Genomic DNA, 21,861 nt, shown 5'->3' on the forward strand with positions numbered 1-21,861 from the left:
CAGTAAGCAGTGAGGAGCTCCGCTGCTAAAAGCTACTGATTTGTTCAGTGACAATGGTGATTCAGTGCAGTCAGTTCAGTTTTCAGACTCATTGTCAAAGATTCGTTCATACATCTTCTGAACACTTCTATACACAACACTTTGGACCGTGAACGACCAGTGTCGTGGAAAGAACACAACAATGAGCTGACATGGCCCCTGCTGTTTTGTTCCTTCAAGTCTTTTTCTACTAATGCATTTGTGGAATATTCTGTTCTTAAACTTCTTCAAATTGCAATTGTAAATCCAATCTCCTTGTACCAACACAGGAACATTACTGTGTCTACTGTGTCAAATGACCTCTCCCTTATGTTAACAGTATCACATCACAGATACCATGCAGACTGGGTTTATACTTGTTGGGTTCTGTTTAAGAGCTAGTCTGCTTTGCATTTCCAGATTTGAAGTGTCCGGCCCCCAGCAGGAGGAAACGAGCCAGCAGCTTGGGTAAGAATCATAGCTCAGATTACCCAATTACCACATATTCACTGAACTTCTGCACGACAGTTCAGGCTCTCTAAAATGTTTCTAAGATATCTGCGTCTATGTAAGGCTATGTGGCAGCAGGTGACAGTAAATGGTTAATGCTGAATTGAATTGAAATCGTGCCATGTGATTTTCATTTTAGTACAAACCTAAAATGTGAATATTTCTATATGAATACAGCTAAAGCACTAAGCTGTTGAGACTGTGTTCTGGTCAGACTGTTTAAGCTTGCTTCCATGCTCAAACAATACTTACAGTAAATAGTTGTTAATTGTTTTGGCTGTCTTACCATCAGCTCCTCCAAATGTCATCAATCAATATTTTCAACTCAATTTCTTTACCTACTGTCGTTTCCTTAATGTTCTGGATCAATCAAGGGGATGGGGGACGCCCTGGGTGGTTACTATCCATGGTGCTTAGAAAACAATCAAGATAATAACCTCTTTAATGACACTTTAGGTGAAGAGGATGACAGTTACATGGACAGCAATGAAATTGTTTCTCGCACCAAGTTCCCTGAAAGTTGGCTGTGGTCTGATATCAAACTGCCTACATGCTCTAACTGGTGAGTCAACTGAAACGTATACACAGAAAATATACACTGATAACTTCATTGATAACAGTACTGGGATTGAAAGCTACCCTTTACCTCTCAAAGTGTTAACACGTCTCTCTGTTTCAGTGACACCACTTCATTAGTGCAAAATGTTCCGTTGCCAGACTCGATCACAACCTGGCAGTTCATTGGCATCAGTCTGTCAAGCACTCACGGTGAGGATTCAGTTTCTCTGCACGACTTAACTCTTTCTTTCTTTTTCTTTACATTAATTGTGGTTAAAAGGGCTTTCTTTAAGCAGAACTGCAACATTTCTGTTTGGATTCTGTCCCAGTCCTTTGTTGTATATCCGCCTCTCTGTCACCACGTTCCCTGTCTGTCTCAACTGTCTGCTGTCAAATAACGTCAACATACCAAGGCCTGCCTATAATGTTCCAATATTCGTTTGTTACATTGATATTTGATTCTCAAAATCAGTACTCAAACCTTTGTTTGTTTGTTTGTTTGATGAATCTTTCAGTCCTATAGAAGACTTATAACAACATCTGTCACATAAATGGATTTTTTCAATAGAGATAAAACAAATATGACTCAGTGTCAAATATTGGATTATGACAATGATAACCATGTCTACTAGGACAAGAGAAGATTATGGCTTGTTGAGTTAAGGGTAGGACGGTTGTGTGGTCCATAGCAGTCTTCAGCAGCTCAGCCTGGGGTTACTCAGGCAGGCACCGTGAAACTTAGCGTTCAAAGCTTTCAGTGGGCTGCGAGAGTAAAATATCGAGGAATTTTAACCCTCTCCAATTTGTCAGGTTTTGGAGGAGGATTCTGCTCTTTGGAGATTTAGTCGGTTAATGGAGATACTGATTTAAACACTTATTATAATGTTTCTCCATGTCACCTGTCCCTCCAACATCCTCTTCCCCTCTTTCTTTTGCTTTTGTCTTATTTCATGATTATTTTTCCTCTCGTCTTTAAGGTATCTGCGTGGCCGATCCATTAGAGGTCATTGTCCGGAAGGACTTCTTCATTGATCTCAGGCTGCCACACTCTGCTGTCCGTGGAGAGCAGCTGGAAATTAAGGCCATTCTCCACAACTACAGCCCTGATCCTGCCACTGTGAGTCTGGGCTATTCAGCTCTTGTGTTTAAGAACAGATGGCAAGGTTGTCTACGAAACTGGTGGCATGCAAATGCACATTGCAGTTTTCATTGAATTTACACCTAATTTACTGACTGATGCAAATGATGTGACATCAGTAAATTCAGCAGTATACATAATCAACCACTGTTAGCACATCTCCACATATTATACTCACAATCTTCCCTTTAGAGGAACAGTTCAACACTTGGGAAAATATGCGTATTCACATTCCTTCAGAGTGTAAGATGTGAACATCAATAATCAATACAATAAGTCATTGAACTGCATCAGTCTGCCTGTTCCGCCTGCGTTTGAGTCCCTCCCCTGCTCAGCGAGCTATAACGTGTTAATTAGTGAGCTTAAAAGGGGCTGGTAGGGGGATTTTGTTACCTTTGGACAGAGCCAGACTAGCAGTTTCCCAGGTTTCTGCTCACTGTAACTTCATACTCCACTGACAGATATGAAAGTGCCATCGGTCTTCTCATCTAACTCCAGAAAGCTAATTAGGGTATTTCAACAAACGTCAATATGTTGCTTCAATTTAACCAAGCATTACCCTGTTTTATATCTATTGTGAATAAATGCCATGGTGTACATGAAAGAAGCTGTTAAGATCCCTGAAGAGACATGAAAAGAGACATGAGCGACCTATCAAATGAAAATACATAGTATTTATACATATACATATACATAGTAGTTCTTTTGTAGAACCAATATGAATCTATACTGTAACTGTGATTGAGAGACTTTTCATCCCACCTGGACGCCATTGTTTTAATACCGATAAGATTATACAGTCCTTAATGTAGCCAGTCTTGTTTGGTAACAGCTTCATTTTGAGGATTTCTTTTTTCAGAGGCATGTATCATTAGCGGCCTAAACTGACCGTTTTGATCCTTACGCTTGAATTATGTGGGTGTGTTTTGATGATGGTGGTGGAGAGCGCTGCCTAACATGTCGGTCCTAATTGCTTTTAGACCTGGTGACCGCAAAGGCCATCACTTCACACTCACATTCATGCTCACTGAACCATTCAGTGACCTGGAAACATCTGCATTGGATCATTTTTCCTCCCCCCATTCACTCCTTTTAATTTGTCAACATCTACATGTCAGTGTCTTTCTTTTTCCTTCTCTCCATCTTTTCCCATTTCAAGGTGCGTGTTGATCTGATTGAGGAGGCGCATCTGTGCAGTTCAGCCTCTAAGCGTCGGAAATATCGCCAGGAGGTTCAAGTTGAGCCCCAAACTATACAATCTGTACCCTTCATCATGATTCCCATGAAGGAAGGACAATTCCCCATTGAAGTCAAAGCAGCTGTTAAAGACTCATCGCTCAGTGATGGAATCAGAAAGATGCTGTGGGTGGTGGTAAGACAAACAGTCTCAGTATCTGTAACTGTAACTGTCTGATTTGCATGTATGTGTGGCTACTTTAAGCCAGTTGCAACCACATCAGACTGATGTTCAGAGTTGTATTTAGAAAGAAAGAAAAGCCCCAGTGCAGTTTTGTCACACAGTGGAACAGATAGTCACTCAAAGATAGTTGTTGTTCCGGGTGTGTTTATTAACTGCTGTTTTTCCAGCCTGAAGGCGTACTGATAAAATCTACAAAGATTATAACACTAGACCCTGCTACGGGAGGTAAGTTTACTATTGTAGTAGCAACAATAAGGAAAACTTGTAATATCTGTTTTTTTATTTGCTAATCCCCTACACCTTGCCAACTGTCTTCTCCTTTAGATGGTAAACAAAATGTAATTATCAACAGTGAAATTCCTCTGAAAGATCTGGCTCCAAACACACCTGCGAGCACAGAAATCTACCTGACAGGTGAGATGATGGGAAAATGTTTTTCTGAAACTTGAACCTCTAATCTCATCATGTAGCTAAATACAGCAGGTTGCAGTGTATGACACGATTAAAATAGCAAGTTTAGCTAACTAACATTATAAGCATTATTCATCGGTCCAGATCAGAAGATGATGTTGCTCCGAGACAGTTTGTTGTTCGTTGATACGTTTGTTCACTGCCGGTGAAGAAGTGTAGAATTCAGATCTCAGTAAAATTAGCTCCTGCTTTGTTTCCTTAAGTGTGGTCTCTGTGGTTGCCATGGTCACACAGCGAGCTGTTGAAAAAGTTCAGTGGCAAACAGTCGTGTGCATTCACAATATCGATATTTGTGTATCACCCCAAATTTGTTGTCAGTGGTAGATGATTATGTTTCAGGAATCTGAACTGAAACTTCAGCGAACAGAAGTGAATTGTAGAAGAAAGTGACTTAACATACACGTAATGTGTTTTGGGGGTTCTTCTCCGCCAACTACATCTATAAAAGCGGCCTTGCTTTTGAAGTAGGAGGTGGTCTGAGGTCATTAGGAAACGGGGAATTCAATGGCAAAATGCTGACCAGAATTCATAAACACAGCCTCATCCGCAGCACTCCGCAAAGAAATGGACAATTGCATTGCAACTGCATTTGTGCTGCCACTGACTTTGCACTGGCATGATAACAGGGCCCATTATGTTATATTTGGGCACGTGACGTGATACAGTGCCTGTAAAAATGTTTTAGTTTTCTTCCTTTTATCTTTGTCCACACAGGAAGAGAGCAGATGAGTGCACTGGTGGAGAACGCCGTTGGTGGGAAGTCTTTGGGTACTCTGATCAAACAGCCCTCAGGCTCTGGAGAGGACAACATGATCACCATGACCCTGTCTGTCATTGCAGCCATGTATTTGGACAAAACCAACCAGTGGGAAACTGTGGGCTTTGAGAAACGTGACGAAGCCCTCCAACACATCATGACTGGTAGACTCACACACATAGATGCATTTGTTAGCACAAGTACCAGAAATTCTGTCTAACCGAGGAGTCCAATTTAAAAGGACTCCTCAAACTGAAGAGGAGCAACTGTGTTGTGTGTTTTGTTTGTGTCCAGGATACAACAACGAGCTTTCCTACCGTAAGATTGATGGGTCTTTTGCTGCGTGGGCCACTCGCCAAAGTAGCACCTGGTGAGGCATCCAAACATTCATGAACTTGTACATGAATGTCTCCACATCCTCTGTCGACTCCTTTAACTGTTAGAACACCATCTCTCCTCTCCTCTCCTCTCTAAGGCTGACGGCGTATGTTGCCAAGGTGTTTGCCATGGCCAGCCATCTGGTGGCAGTGCAAAGCAAAGTTATCTGTGACGCTGTCAAGTTTCTGACTCTCAACACACAGCAACCTGACGGCTCGTTTAGAGAAGTTGGAACGATTATCCATGGAGAAATGATTGTGCGTGCAAAGAATAACATCAATTCTTCGTCTTGGTTCTAAACAAAAGTGCTATGTTATTTACTATGATCGTGTATGAATAAACTGATATTTAATGTTGTCGATTGTACTGATTTCAGTAACAGCAGTTCTTAAACCCGGTGCTACACAAAAACAATAAAAAAGACATCTTTCCGTGTGTGTGTGTGTGTGTGTGTGTGTGTGTGCGTGTGTGTGTGTGTGTGTGTGTGTGTGTAGGGTGACGTGCTCGGCACAGATTCAGACGCCTCCATGACGGCCTTCTGCCTCATTGCCATGCAGGAGTCACGCACACTATGTGTCAACACTGTTAATGTGAGTACAATGTTTTCTCTTCTACTTTACTGATTTCTGCCTCTTGCTTTTGAAAGAGGCCCACTAGTCCGTTTTCCTGATACAGTAAATCACAGGAGAGTATAAGAGAGGGGACAATCAAGACTCTATGAAGTATAAGTCATTGTGTACAGGGAAACGGACTAATAAAAACCGCTACTGTCCACCACTGAACAAATTAAAACTAAATTTAACATTTAATAATGATTCTGAGTAATGCAATGATTGTGAGAGCTTCCAACTACCACAGTTGTATGCATGAAATAGTCCAATACAGAGCCACGTCCTTTTCCTCTTGTTCTTCTTGTTATTCCTTAGTTTTTATGGCTGACTACAAATCAACAAGACGGACCCCTGTTGTACCTTATGTGCAACATCATGACTTTATGTATGTAAATGTGTCCTTTAGTGTCCTGAAGTTACCTAAATGAAGCCCTTCCAACTCTCCAACAGCCCTTTAATGCTCCACTCCCTAAAGTTGTTTTATTCATCTTTAAGTCTCTTTCTACATTTAATGGCCGCTTCACACAAAATTAAGGGAACAAAATCATATTTTCCCACCTACCATTAGAGGTCTCTAGGCTCCCTGTATATAATACATAATACACAATAATACATACATAATACCTGTCCTATGACTTCTTCTGCCACCCAAAGCATTAGATGTGGATGGATTTCATTTGTGTTGCTCATAGCATTGCAAACAAATGACATCGTAACATCTGCTACTACTTGCATTGCTGACATGGCTGATCTGCACACTCCATCGTTTGATTTGTTTTAGTAATTTAGTTTAAATGAATGATTCATAGTTTTAAATAAACCTATTGGGTGGACTCCCTCCTTCTCGTCACATTCTTTCAGCCAGTTTGTGACACAGCAACATCTCTTTCCAGAAACGGTGTGTCCCTATTACTCTGGATAATCCATAGACATTTTTGTGTGCAACTTTCACAAGTTGTTTCTGTCCTCAGCCTTAACACATGGGTCAGCAGTGACGGTCAGATCACTGCCCAACTGCACTTGACTTTCAGCTACCCTCTTTGCACCTACTCCAAATCCAACAAGAGGCTGTCTCTGCATCTAATGTGGGTGTATGTCCTAATATGGGTACACACGACAGCAGTTACCTCAAAGATGAGAGACTCAGCAGGATGGACACAGTGTTAACAGCCAGAACTGCAAACATGAGAGCTGGATCTCAAGTCTGCCACTCACTAAGCCTCTGGTTATCTCTCCTCATTACCTGTCTTTCCCTTCTGTCCAGAGTCTGCCAGGCAGTATAGACAAAGCAGTGGCCTACCTGGAGAGGCGTCTGCCCAGCCTCACCAACCCATATGCTGTTGCCATGACGTCATATGCCCTAGCCAATGAAAACATACTGAACCAGGAGATCCTCTACAACTTTGCCTCCCCAGGTTTCCTCACACAATGCTCCTAAACATGACCAGAAACAAAATCTACTGTTTACTTTGTGCGAGTGTGAGTGTGTGCATGTGTGCTTTTGTGGTCCAAATAACACTACAAAGAGCAAACATACACATACAAGGGGGTTTGTGGACTTAATAGTTAATGAATCTTGTCACAACTACAGTAGAGTAATAAGGTGTGTGTGTGTGTGTGTGTGTGTGTGTGTGTGTGTGTCTTCCTCAGAGTTGTCCCACTGGCCTGTACCTAAGGGCCATGTTTACACACTGGAGGCCACAGCGTACGCCCTTCTTGCTCTGGTCAAGGCCAAGGTGAGCAGGTCCCAGTTATGTGCTTCAGCTTGTTTCACCATACCAAGAAAAAACAGACCACAGAGCCATAATCCATGTTACTACATTACAAGAGTAGAAGGTTGGTGAGGACAGACATTTCCCTGACAAGAACACTTTCTAAAAAGAGATCAAAATGTTTTTCACATTTCCTTTTTTAAATGACCATATTCTTTCTTCTATTTTGTGTCAATTTGCAGTGTAATTAATAGCCTGTAATATTCCATTACGTATCCAGTTTACTGCCATGCTAGCAACTCTGTGAGGCTGTATTTCGGTTGAGTGGCGGTTTGAGCTAAATGCTAACATCAGCATGCTAACATGCTCACAATGACAATGCTAACATGTTGATGTTTAGCAGGTGTAATGGCTGCCATGTTGACCATTTTAGTTTAGTGTGTTAGCATGCTATCGTTTGCTAATTTGCATGAAACACAAAGTACAGCTGAGGCTGATGGTAATGTCATGAGTTTTGTTTATGGTCATGAATGCAAGTACTGGGCAAGTTAGGATTTCGACCTGATGATGGCGCTAGAAAGTCAGGGGATTATCAAAGTCATTAAAATATACCCTCTAGATATGTGAAGATATGAAAAATGGGTCCAATATTTACTTTGGCAACGACAGGGCGAGAAAATCAGTCATAATCTGTCCTCGAGTTCACTTCTCTCATTGGAGTGAATAGACTCAGGACGTGCCACTAGTCTCCTAAAGGCGCAAGGCGGTGGCCAAACCCATGTGACACACATACAGGAAATGACTCTAAGTTGAACCGCCTCTGCTTGCATTCAGCTCCACTACAGGGTTTATTTTGCAGTGCTTGCCTCTCAGGGGTTTTAGGCTCCTCCCAAGCTCTATGTGCCGTCTGGTGACCTGTCTGAGTATCACACTAACGAGTAGAGTACAATGAAATAGCAATAAACTGTACCATTGTCCCATAATAAACTGTACCATAGTATAGACTTCCCGACACAGAAGATCACTGAACTTTTAATCCACATATTAAGCAAAAACTCTGATATCCTTTATGTGATTATGTCCCTCTTTTTATGCCATTGTTCAAGCACCTAAAACACTTGTCTCTATGTAGATAATATGATACCAAAGACTTCTTAGACAATAAAATACATTCAGAAATCTATGATATGCTTTGGAAGGTTTCAGGCAGCATTGAATCAGGACTTCTACATTCAGTAAAATCATTTCAAACAGCTAATAAACTGTCAACTCCAGAGATTTCAACCCTTTACTTGCCTTCTGTTGATAAAGGCCTTTGAAAGAGCCAGACCTGTTGTCAGATGGTTCAACCAACAGCAGAAGGTGCACGGAGGCTATGGATCACTTCAGGTAACACAGGACTCTCTCCTTCTCTCTCTGTTTGGATGCATTCATGTGTCAATATTTTTAGCTTTTTAGCACTGTTCTGCTTCTTTTTTGTTCGGTAACATGCGCTCAGGTTATTGATTATGTCTCTCCCCCCAGGCTACTAAAATGGTGTACCAGGCTTTAGCTGAGTACTGGGCCAATGCTGGAGAACCAGAGTACGATCTGGATGTGGACGTCTTCTTGCCAGGCAGGTCAAGACCTGACAGGTTCCATTTCAACAGGGAAAACCACCACGCCACAAAAACATCCAGAGTGAGAACACATGCACATACAAACACAGAGAGCCTCATTACAACTGCATTAATCAGCTGTCCGGCCATATTGAGCAGAAGAACTGTTGTTATAGCTAACGTGCTCAGGTTATAGCAGGAAAACAGCTCGGCAGCAGTAAATGTCCTACGAGGTCAATGAAAAAACAAGCTAAAATAGAGCTTCTCATCATTCGCTCTGGATTTGTTACTTCAAGTGACTCCTTTGATATTACACCTGGAAATGTGTTTCCATGTTAGAAATATCAAATCTGCTTTAGAGTCAGAACTCCTCTCAGTTGTGTGTGTTTGTTTGTTCCTAATGATCTGGTAATACTGATGATTTCTAATGTTTTCTTTACCTTTGTATGTGTGTATGTGTTTGTTTGCACGTGTGCATGTTTTAAATCTCAACAGTTCAACAGTATAAATAAGGATGTAAATGTGACTGCCACAGGAAAAGGAGAAGTGACATTGAAAGTAAGTATAACACATTTTTTGTTTGATATTTTATTAGTATTGTTGTGTGATTTTGATCAATCTGACTCTAGCTGGTATACGTGGTGTCCCTGAATAGACGAACTGTAGGTTGCAGGTGCAGTGTTGCTGGGAAGGTACATTTTGACTTGGAAACATTTAGATTTTATAATAAATGCTGTTGACAATATAAATGCACATTAAATGAGAGGTAATTTTTGCTAAATTAGATTTTGAACTTATCTTGGGCCCTCTTTGAGGCCCTGACGGTTCCTCAGGGCTTTAAGATGCACTCCTATCTATGTGACAGATGGTGTCGCTGTATTACGCTCTGCCTAAAGAAAAGGAGAGTGACTGTCAGAAGTTTAACCTGTCAGTGCAGCTCCTCCCAGGTAATTTGGTGTCCTCTGTCTCTTTCTGTTGGTTTTTATTTTAGCTGTCTTTGTCTTGCTTGTATTTGTCTGGTTGTTATTGTTTTGGGGGGTGTTTGCCAAATGTAAACTAAATGCTCAAATCAGATGTTTTGCTTCTGCAGAGAAAATGGATGAGGATGAGAACATATACAAGCTGAAAATAGAGGTTTTGTAAGTACAATCAAGAAGTCATACTGACACGTGACACGAGTAACATGGCTTTAAACAGCCATCACCACTTCCATTATTTCATTTCTCTCCACTCTTTCTTTGAGTCTTTCTTGTATTTCTGTTGTTTGTTTTTCACTCTTGTTTTAATGGTCCTACCCTCTGTGCCCTGAAATCAACACGGGCTAAGAATGGTTGCATATTACTGCTCTCTCTCTCTCTCTCTCTCTCCTGTGAGCAGCTCTGACTCACCATGCCTTTCCTCATAGTTTAAAATTATATTTGAAACATGTAAAAGCTTTATGAAGGTAGTTGGATTTGACATTTGATGAATCCACCTTTTATATGTCATCATTTTAATTATTCCGTCCATTCTGTGTACAGGTATAAGGACATGGAGCGTGATGCAACCATGTCAATCTTGAATATTGGCTTGCTAACTGGCTTCACCGTCAACACAGATGACCTGGACTTAGTAAGAGCTTATATGCACACAAACATGCAAACACACAATCAGTCTTGAAACACATCTTGTTTCTACTAACTTGTAGTTTTAAACTGTGTTTGTATGTTTGTGTGTGTGTTAGTTGTCCAAAGGACGAGCCCGCACCATTGCAAAATATGAGATGAACACAGTCCTGTCAGAAAGAGGCTCACTCATCATCTACCTGGATAAGGTAAGGCTTTCTTCCCTCTATCCCCTTTTCTCTCTGGCTCCCTTCCTCAAATACGTTTCATTGACAAGAACATTAAAGCTTACATTAATTCATCATCCTGCCCAGTGGTGCTTCTCATTGATATGGTCGGCTGTAGAGAGCTCTCTCCCAAAATGTAGGGAACTTTACCCTAATTTGTCAGTGGCCAGTCTTCGCTCACTGAGTCTGTCCACCATTCAAGGGCCATTCCACCAAAACCCTAACATTTTTTCTCACTTACCTCTAGTTGTATTTGTCATTGCTGACAGTTTGGTTTGTTGTGCTCACGGCTTTGAAAATTACATTTAGAAAATTCAGCAGCAATGTCTGCTGTTGTGTATGTGCATCTTATGGCCAAAAAACAACTGAAATTAAGTTGTTTTTCTCTCTCTCACACACATACTGTACCTTTGCTTTCCATCTCTCCACAGGTTTCTCACACACAACCAGAGGAGATCACTTTTAGGATCCATCAGAAGCTGAAAGGGGACTTGTTACAACCAGCTGCTGTGTCTGTCTATGAATACTATGACCGTGAGTCTCGGAGACTCTTAGACACATATGTGACCTCAGACAGACATATCAACAACAGCTCAACAATTTATTCATCGCTGCAAATAAAATAATCTACTCTGAAAACATTTTATGACATTTGCTGATGTACTGAGATCCTGCGATCAACCAACACACAATATTTCTTTCTTTCTTGTTGCAGAGACACAGTGTGTGAAATTCTACCACCCAGAGAGGAGAGCTGGACAGCTACTGCTGCTCTGTATAAATGATGCATGCATATGTGCTGAAGGTAAACAGGAAGACCTAAACTGTCTAAGCACACATTTGTTCAATCTGAAACTCTTGAAGGAAAACCAACATTTTGCTTCAAGGGTGTTAATTATACCTTGATCAATGGTTTGTGCCATTAATATAATTAATACAAATAGATAAAAAGCCACCAAAGCACATTAAAAGAAGTCAAATTAGCATTTTATGGCAAAGATAAGAAAATGCTTTGTCCAGTTATAGATAAATATTCCAGCCACTCTGTTTGTGATGAGAGCTAATACATAAACAGTTGTTATCAGCTGCCACTGAATGTCCAAACTGAGTAATGTTATATATTATAGTTTGTATTAAAGCACACCTGCAGGTCTCCGGTGACAGGGGCTGAGCAAAAAGACGACACGGGTGGGAGTGGGGGTGGGGGTCCTCAGCCTGTCCATTTAAAATACATCGGTTCCTATGCAGCTATGATCGGAGTTTAGTAGAAACAATGCCACACATGATGAACAGTGTTTGTGGCTTTGCTAAAAACATTCAGGGCTTGAGCCCTGTAAGCATTAGGTCAGAAAATGATGAAGTTTCTCTAGTAACTCTTTGTGCTAGATAGGCAGGGATGACGGCTGAGAGGGATCTTTGCTTGGGTGAGTGTCGCCCAAATGCTCAGTGTAGGATTTATGCACTGTGTCAGAAATCCCCACAATTGAACAAAAAAGGTAGTGTCCATGGCATGTCCTCTAGTTCCTGTTAATAATCCCACAATGCAATGCATCACATTTGATAGATAAAAATGAGGTGTGCAACATTTCAACAATCAGTGATGATTGTGGTTATTAATAAGTCTCAATTTACTGCCCACCACAGAGTAAACCACCTGGTATCTGTCATACAGGAAATAGTGAATATGTAAACCAGGGACTGCCTTGTGTATTTGGGTCAGGACTTAGTTGCAGACTAAGGACTTGGGTCAGACATGCCCATGTGCTCATTCATTTGAGTCTTCCGTTGTGTATTTACTTTGTTCCCTCTGTGTTTTTCCAGAGAACTGTAGTATGCAGAGAAAGGGCAAAATCAGAATTGATGAGCGCACTGAAAAGTCATGTGAGAGCTCACGGACCAGCAAGATAGATTTTGGTAAGAGTGTGTGTGTGTGTGTGTGTGTGTGTGTGTGTGTGTGTGTGTGTGTGTGTGAGAGAGAGAGAGAGCAAGTGAGCTAACTATCTGCAACTTGTGTCCTCTCAGTGTACAAAGTAAGAATGGAAGCGTTTACAGGCGAGTTGTCCGCTGACGTTCACACAGCGCGGATAGTGGAAGTCATTAAGGAAGGTTAGTGTTAATCTCCTTTCCTTTATGGTCACTTTCCATCCATTCTGGTGTTTCTAGGCCTTCTTTGCCGTTTATACATGAGATGTCTACTGTAGAAGTATTAATGCTGTGCATGTAGTTTTGTTATTAATGCAGTAAGTTGCAATGCACGTCAACAAGGGATAGTGGAAGTATCCCATAGTAGCCCATTTATACATGACTTGATGGAAAATGTGTGCATGAGTAATGCTTCTATATGAAACCTGTTGTTATGTAGTTAATTATGTCCTCTTGTATTCTCTTCTCCCATATTTTAATTACAGGAAGTTATGATGTGGGCCCTCTGGGTAAACTACGCACTTTCCTCAGTTACGCACACTGCAGAGAAGCTTTAGATCTGAGAACAGGAAAAACCTACCTCATCATGGGTGCATCCACAGATATTCACAAAGACCAACTGAGTCAATCGTGAGTTTGTTCTGTATGTGTGTGGTGTGTGCGTCCCCCTCGCAATTTTGTCACCATTTCAATAATTTTACTGTTTCCCTGCTTTCTATCACTGCATATACTTCACTTGAGCCAATCAAGTATGTCTACACTGTAAGTCTTATTTGATGTGGTAGCGTTCCTGAGTCATAGAGGGACATCATCAAATCAACTTAGTGACACAAACGCAATGACGAGTACAAAGCAGAAGGTCTGCTGCATATAGACTGTGAAGGCGTCTCTACGTGTGCCTGCTTTTTTGGGACACGTAAGTGCAGAAGCACGACATGCAAAGTGACTGAGTGAAGTAGAATATAGATCAGACTGTGTGTTGGTTAATAAATACACTCTCACTCTTTTCAAATTGGAGGCTGCAGACTATCACACATATTTCATACAGGATGAAGAAGAAGAATCATCTCCATGGATTTATATATCAATGCAGAGAACTTTACTGACTTTTCTGCAATAATCACATTCAACTTTTATTTTTGATACCGAATTAAATGCATCTACAAGTTGGAGAGTATTTCACTGAATTTATTTACATTCTTAAGCATTATGCCATCATGGTCATGAATTTTAAATCCGTGCAGAAGGACTTTGTGCCAGAAATAGATCTGGGGTCTCATTTATAAAACAGTGCGTAGGATTCAGACTAAAAGTGTATGTACGCACAAAAGCTGAAAATGGCGTGCATTATAAAATCATGCGTACGCTCGTCTGCAGGCAATGTTCCCATGAATCATGGCAGTCCATGTGCAGGTGGTGAAGATGAGCCGGGTGAGGTGACTGGAGAAGGCGGAGTCTGTTCACTGCAGCGATTCTACACACAAAAACTACATAACAACTCAAATCGTACTTGATGATATGCACAGTATTAGAGGACATTATTAGAAACTGCTGTCGCTCTGTTCTGCAGTTCTCTTATACTGTTTGATGTAATCTTTTTATTTCTACAACCAATGATGATAACTTCTTCAGTTAGTTCCCGTACAGTGTGGCCCTCTCCTCTGCTCCAGTTGAAACTTTGAGCAGACTTTGATTTAAGATTTGAGTTGCTTATACACTGCTTTGATATTAAGTGAAATGAAATGTGTGAGAGGCATCATTATACAATCTGGTTTCAATTCACCACCTCACCGTCGCCAATTTCCCCTGTCTCCAAAATGTTCGTAGGCGTGGGTCAGAGTTCACTTACAGGTGCGCACATTCTCCCGCCAAGTTTGTTTTTATAGATCACACCTTGTGTGTGGGAAGTGGTGTGCGCCTCTTTCAGGCCCCGTTTTGTGCGTACGCAACAGTTATAAATGAGACCCCTGGTTCTCTCACGTTCATTCTCAGCACAAAATAACAAAAACTGGCTTTGAACTGTCTCATTTGAATCTCCCACCTGTTTGCGCCACTCCTCTGCACCTCCCTGCTGTGCGTGCTACATACCAAACAAACAGGCATGGTGAATTTCAAAGTTGGATGGAAATGAATGCACTGTTTGTTTGTGAGGCAGGAAGATACGTTTGAATCAACTATGATATTTCTGTGTATTTAATTGAATTGCAACATGTTGTAGATTGTAGAATGGATTATAATGTGACCTTGAAGAATTCTATTTCCCTATGAACAAATACCTGGCCACATGTTTTTCACTTTGTTTTCCTCAGGTATCAGTATGTACTCAGTGAGAGAACCTGGATCGAGTACTGGCCCACAGAAGAAGAGTGTCTGACTGTGGAACACAGACATACCTGTTTGGGCATAGAGGAGATGGTCGTTCAGCAAGAAGTCTTAGGATGTCCGCAGTAATGAAACTGAAGAAAATGAAGTGCTGTTTTTAATTATTAATCCAGTAATTCCTATTATGTAAAACTCTGATTGCAATAGGATATTGGATGCAGAAGTCACAACAGTATGAACATGCTGTTGATTAAATTGTAACAGTCTTTATCTCGTGGTCTGCGTCTGATATTGAGGTCCTGTAGCTGACGGGCAGAAAACGCAGCTCTCAGTTTTGTTAGCATGTAAACGCTTTAGTACTGACTGCCAAGGTTGCTACTTTCACATGAGATCATCTTAACAAAGTACATTTTCACCATGCAAGACACACAAATGAGCCTCAAGCAGTAATGTTCTAATATTCTTGTCCTAAATGTCTCTTACTTTTTTTGTGTGGTTTGCTCGTACGAATGTTCCAATCCAGATTAAAAACCTTCTTGCACAAAAGTGTCATAAATTGCTCAGACTGTGACAGATGCCTTGTAAGTAATTTTGTTCAAACAAAGATAAAGTCTCTGAATGTTTGTTTACTTCTCCTCATAAACAAAACAAAAGGTTGAAATACCTCTATGCCTATTTTCAGAGAATGAATACGTTGATAGACTTTGGTGATATTACTGATGTTCCCTCCAGGAAATACTATTGAAAAAAGTCCTTGTTTGTGGTTCCCCCTTAAGTTGTAATGAGATTTGCTCCTGTGGTTTAAGAAAACCCTCACCAGGGCCAGATGAGCGCAGGTCTCCCTCCACACTGTCCGTAAGAAACACGTCATGTATTGTAGATTTATTGAAGAATAAAACATTACAATAAATCGAGCAGCTAAAAAAATCTCGTGAATTTTTATGGCATAATATTCTCCTCCTGATGGATTGTGATGTTTCTGGTTGGTCATTAATTCAAACACAACAAATTCACTTTGGCATTACACTGTTGCTATGCAAAACACCTACCTTGCCCCTGCTTTCTGGCTTTAGGGCAACTTCCAGTATCGATCCTGTCATCCTTCTTCTTCTTACAAAAACAACCCTACTTATATGTATATATATATATATACACATATATACTTATATATATATACATACATATACACATATATATATATATATATAAAAGTCCTCTGACCTGTTCAGGGCAGAGTGACCTTTCTCTTTTCAATCTTCGTGTGCTCGACTGTACTTACTTTCTGCCCATTACTGCTTCATATTTTTCTTATGATTAAACCTACCACACATCTAGGTTAGGCATACAACATCTAGTTTATACAAATAACACAATTTCCTTCTACAATAGATATGAAAAATAGTGTGCACATTTTCTACTTGAGTTTTCAAAGAAAATAGACAATGTAGACATATTGTAGACAATATATAATTGGTACTGGTACACCGTTTTTTCATCTAACACTCCTCAAGGCTCTCATCATGTTCACTATGTACTCATTATGTCCTTGAGTTTTCCATTCTCATTTACCATTATATTTCAGCGTATTACTAGATTTATACAAAATAAAGGTTTGATCATTGTTCAATCACTTTTAAAGATCATTTTCTTGTTGCAGTGGATGACACAGTCCAGAACGGGGCTCGATAGCACATTCAACAACTTAGCCTATAAACTGCAATTAGCTGCAAATATCACTTTGGTCTGTTTAGACGCTGGCGTGGTCCTTAAAAGACTACAACTCAAGTTTGTTCACTTTGTCTCTCGTTCCCTGCAGTGTAACACCGGCACTCTGGCAGCCTGCCAGCTGCTGTCAATGAAGCAGACACCAACACGCCCCAGCTGAGACGAAAAGACGGATTTCTGATATTCCCCAAAGACCTTTTTTGTTCCTTAAAAAAGTATATTAACAAAACATAAAAAAATTCACTGACATGTGATTTCAGTATGTCACAGTTTGCTTCCTAAGTTATGTGATTAGTTTCATGTTTCCTGTTTTATTTTGTTTCTTACCTCTCCTCTTGTTTCAGACTACTTCATGTCCTGCCTTTTTGTGTTTCCCACAGCTGCCCTGATTATTTCACCTGCCCCTCATTATCCCCACCTTGCTTCTGTATTTAGTCCGTGTGCTTCCTTCTCCCTCGTGCCAGTTCGTTGTATGTTATTGCTGTGTGTTACTTGTCTTAGCTCCCTGTTTTTCCTGCGTGTCCAGTGTTCCCAGTGTTTTGGACTTTATCAGCTATGTTACCCAGCCAGGCTAATTTACCTGAAAACAAGAGCTATCTCAACCACGGTAGAGAGTCTCGGTAACAAGGTAACATTATAAAAAACACTAATAACTCATAAATAATAAATAGAAAAATTATTACAATAAATCACAGGTAAAATATCCTGCCCAAAATCTGATCCCCATAAGTGTGAAATTTCAACAGTTCATTAGTGATTGGCCATTCCTTCACCAATCTGCTTTTATACTGAGCATATATATATTTTCTTTATTCTTAAACTCATGACATGTCTTAGGATAACCTTGTACACACAAGCATTTCAAACTTTAGAACTTTGCCTCATTTAACCTTTAGGTGGTGCAATGAACTTAAATCTGGAGGCTCAGATGAAGTAAATACTTCTGTCAGCACAGATGTGCTTGACATTTAACAAAATGACTAGTATTTCATCTGAGACAAGTAAAGAAAAAATAGGAGCCTACTACTCAAAATGTTTTTTGTGTGTATTTACTCAGTGTGAACTTAAGGTTATTGGTATTTGGTGTTTTTTCCAGTTGTACATATTTTCCACTCTTATAATAAACAAATTCCTTACACCCAACTTTTTCTTTCCATAACTGAATTGTTAGGCATACAGTCCATGGGTGTAAATCGTACTCTCATGGATCAAGAAGGTGTCATGTTAAAAATCTCAGTACTTCGTAGAGCAATATATTCACTTAAGCCCTGTAAATCATATCTGATTTGTCAAGAGCCTCATGTCTGGCTGCCAGGTTTAAGATGGTGGAGGGATTACAGTGCAACTAGTGTGGCATATGGTGCTATATATATTGACAGAATACTCTGACGTGACAATGTCAAGAAGTGCAGGAAAAAGAGGGCAGGCTCCAACCATTACATTTTGGATATTAACAGGTATATCAAACATTGTGTGCCATTACATGAAATTTGACAAATCAGGAACATGTGGATTAATGTGGTCTTCCAGGGCCAGCCTGCAGTGGAATTGTCCGGTGTGACATTTTACTGAAACTAGTCCAAAAAAAGTTCACCATCATGAAAGAGGACTGTGGAGACAGCAGTGAGGAGAAGTAAAGGTGCAGGAGGAGGGAGGTGCATGAAAGGTGAGTGCTGCAGAGCGAGAGTCTCCAGTAACAGCAGATATGGGATCAGGCAGGAGGACGTGCAGGACTCAGCTCTGGCTGTTGGCCTTTCTGGTCTTTTCCTCTCTGACTTCTCTTCTGGATCTTAGCCAAGATCATCACCAGATCACTCATTATGCGTGAGGTCCATGCTGGAACTCATGATCCTCATCTGACAAAATTTCTTTTGGCAAATTAGGTGAACCAAAGCTTTAACACACTCAAACAACTGTTGAGAAAAACAAAATGACATAAAATAAAAACAGTGTTCCTCAGTTGTAGAAGTACATCCGAAAAAGCATGCAATCGTTTCTGTACACTGACTTCACTCTATTTCTCTTTCGCTGCTGTTTTACAGGAAGGTGATCTCTGCCCCCAACTTGTTGAACTTTAATGTATGTTTCAGCATTTCCACATTACCTTAATTTGTGCGAGCTCCTGGAAGTTTTTTGCACTGGTGAGGGTCACAGATGTGGATGCCAGCAGATTAGTTTTGGTTGGATGGTTCTTCACTCTGACTTCGACCCTAATGTCTCCTCCTGTGCAGTCTTGACACTCCACAAAGATGTTTTCTGCTGTTCCTACCCGCAACAAGTTGGGGGCAGACATCACCTTCCTGCAGAGCAGCAGTGAGAGAGAAAGAGGGTGAAGTCATTGGACAGAACATATGTTCAACATACGCTGAAATTGTTGTTGACTTGAAAAAGTATATAATTATACAACTAATAAGTTTGTTAAAATCAACAACAATTATTTTTGTCATTGGAAATTCCCTGAAACTCCTAAAAGTCCTGCCAGATACTTTACCCAGAAATGACTCCACCCGACTTTCACCCCACTAGTTGACTGTGTTTGTGCACGTTCAATATGTCTGATCATGTGTAGTTATGCTGATTCAGCAGGCTCAGAATAAAAATCATAAGTGACTCAATATTTTCCCAAACAAGGAAAAGAAAGAAAGAAAACAAAGGCGTCATTTTAGAAAACATCATGAATTCAGAACAGCTGTTTTCCTGTAATTCTGCAGTAAACTATATGTATAAACGTTAGTCAAACATGTAAACCCTCATTGATTTTCTACTGTTTATCTTTTTCCTCAGAGCGGAGATAACAGACAGTTTCTCAACTGCTGCTGGGAAATCATGTGTAAGTGTGTTTGTGTACTGAAACACTTTGGGAGGAGGACGGATGAGACAGTAGTGAGGTGAAGTGGAGGTGCGGGAGGAGAGAGGCTAAAAGGAGCAACACTCTACATTGACAGCAGATCAGGATCAGGTAGGAGGATGAGTAGGACTCTGCTGTGGCTGGTGGCCTCTCTGGCCTTTGCCTCTCTCACTTCTGCCCCCAAGCTATGTGGAGTACTTCAACATGAGCCTGAGTCTTCAGAGGGTCCCCGTGCTGTGGAAGACGTCCTGCCTCATTCCCATACCGAAGATACTGCGTCCCCAGTGGCTCCAAGGACTACAGACCCGTGGCACTGACCTCCCACATCATGAAGACCCTGGAGAGACTCGTCCTGGAGCAGCTCCGGCCCTTGGTCAAGCCACACTTGGACCCCCTTCAGTTCGCCTACCAGCCCCGACTTGGAGTGGAGGATGCCATCATCTACCTGCTCGACCGCGTCTACGCACACCTGGATAAGCCAGCGAGCACTGTGAGAGTCATGTTCTTTGACTTCTCCAGTGCGTTCAACACCATCCGTCCGGCTCTACTGGGTGAGAAGCTGACGGAGATGCAGGTGGATGCCCCCCTCGTGTCCTGGATTGTCAACTACCTGACTGGCAGACCGCAGTATGTGCGCTTACAACACTGTGTGTCAGACAGAGTGATCAGCAGGTGGGGGCCCCGCAGGGGACTGTCCTCTCCCCCTTCCTCTTCACCGTCTACACCACGGACTTCAGCTACTGCACTGAGACCTGCCATCTTTAGAAGGTTTCTGATGACTCAGCAACAGTTGGATGTATCAGTGAGGGTGATGAGGAGGAGTACAGGGCTGCTGTGGAGAACTTTGTCACATGGTGCGAGCAGAACCATCTACAGCTCAACGTGACAAAGACAAAGGAACTGACTGTGGATCTGAGGAGGACCAAGGCGCCGATGACCCCTGTTTCCATCCAGGGGGTCAGTGTGGACATTGTAGAGGATTACAAGTATCTGGGAGTCCACATAGACAATAAACTGGACTGGGTAAAGAACACTAATGCCCTCTACAGGAAGGGTCAGAGCGTCTCTATTTTCTGAGGCGGCTGAGATCCTTCAACACCTGCCGGACTATGCTGAGGATGTTCTATGAGTCTGTGGTGGCCAGTGCTATCCTCTATGCTGTTGCATGCTGGGGCAGCAGGCTGAGGGTGGCGGACTCCAACAGACTAAACAAACTGATCCGCAAGGCCAGTGACGTTGTGGGGGTGGAGCTGGACTCTCTGACGGTGGTGTCAGAGAGGAGGATGCTGTCCAAGCTGCGGGGCATCTTGGACAATGTCTCACATCCTCTCCATGACGTACTGGTCGGACACAAGAGCACCTTCAGTGGGAGACTCATTCCTCCCACAGGAAATCATTCCTGCCTGTGTCCATCAGACTGTTCAACTCCTCCCTCTGAGGGTCAGACACTCAGGAAGAGACTGGAAATCTGTATCTACTCCACCTGTTCATACACCACCTCACTATTTATTCTTAAATGTTTCAGTGCAATAGATATATAGTCATACACTTCAGTGCAACACATACATACATATACATTGTTATTGTTTTTTTTTTTTACCTCATTGTTCACTTAAATACTGTAAATGTGGATATTTTTTTTATTTTCTATTTCTTATTTTTATATTTGTACATACTTTTAGTTCTAAATTATGCTACTTTACTCTTGAATGGGAGCACCGGTACTGTACAATCAATAAAGTATTTCTGATTCTGATCAAGTTATTGAAACAGCATTTGCATCAAGAAATTTCCATTCTTTTTCGCCACCTGTGATTTCATTTTTGATTTGGTAAATCTCTACATAACCATTGGAACTATCACTGCCTGATCATGCTTTATATTAATGACGAACTGTCATTAATACTCAAAGCCATGAGACAGACAGTCTCCTCAACTTATGGATCCTTTCGTAGTGTATCAAGAACTCTGGAGCTAATGTTGAGGATCTGTTTATCGCTTCATTTATATATAAAAAGATTTGCTTTATGTCTTTATATGT

General features: G+C 41.2%; 1 protein-coding gene across 1 annotated transcript in view; it reads left to right on the forward strand.

Annotated features, from left to right (window-relative positions):
• LOC139302744 (complement C3-like) overlaps window positions 1-15,376 on the forward strand; it is a 58,332-nt gene extending 42,956 nt beyond the window's left edge. Inside the window, exons 54-75 of the mRNA XM_070926461.1 lie at window positions 985-1,090; window positions 1,208-1,296; window positions 2,064-2,203; window positions 3,384-3,596; window positions 3,812-3,872; window positions 3,966-4,058; window positions 4,830-5,036; window positions 5,167-5,242; window positions 5,348-5,507; window positions 5,745-5,840; window positions 9,098-9,253; window positions 9,667-9,729; window positions 10,037-10,118; window positions 10,262-10,310; window positions 10,692-10,782; window positions 10,895-10,984; window positions 11,434-11,536; window positions 11,718-11,807; window positions 12,824-12,916; window positions 13,025-13,108; window positions 13,411-13,555; window positions 15,235-15,376. Of these exons, the coding sequence (XP_070782562.1) occupies window positions 985-1,090; window positions 1,208-1,296; window positions 2,064-2,203; window positions 3,384-3,596; window positions 3,812-3,872; window positions 3,966-4,058; window positions 4,830-5,036; window positions 5,167-5,242; window positions 5,348-5,507; window positions 5,745-5,840; window positions 9,098-9,253; window positions 9,667-9,729; window positions 10,037-10,118; window positions 10,262-10,310; window positions 10,692-10,782; window positions 10,895-10,984; window positions 11,434-11,536; window positions 11,718-11,807; window positions 12,824-12,916; window positions 13,025-13,108; window positions 13,411-13,555; window positions 15,235-15,376 (2,429 nt within the window). The remainder of the gene's footprint in view (window positions 1-984; window positions 1,091-1,207; window positions 1,297-2,063; window positions 2,204-3,383; window positions 3,597-3,811; window positions 3,873-3,965; window positions 4,059-4,829; window positions 5,037-5,166; window positions 5,243-5,347; window positions 5,508-5,744; window positions 5,841-9,097; window positions 9,254-9,666; window positions 9,730-10,036; window positions 10,119-10,261; window positions 10,311-10,691; window positions 10,783-10,894; window positions 10,985-11,433; window positions 11,537-11,717; window positions 11,808-12,823; window positions 12,917-13,024; window positions 13,109-13,410; window positions 13,556-15,234) is intronic.
• Window positions 15,377-21,861: the final 6,485 nt, after the last annotated feature.

Source organism: Enoplosus armatus, chromosome 2 (genome assembly GCF_043641665.1).
Source record: "Enoplosus armatus isolate fEnoArm2 chromosome 2, fEnoArm2.hap1, whole genome shotgun sequence".
Lineage (NCBI taxonomy): Eukaryota > Metazoa > Chordata > Actinopteri > Centrarchiformes > Enoplosidae > Enoplosus > Enoplosus armatus.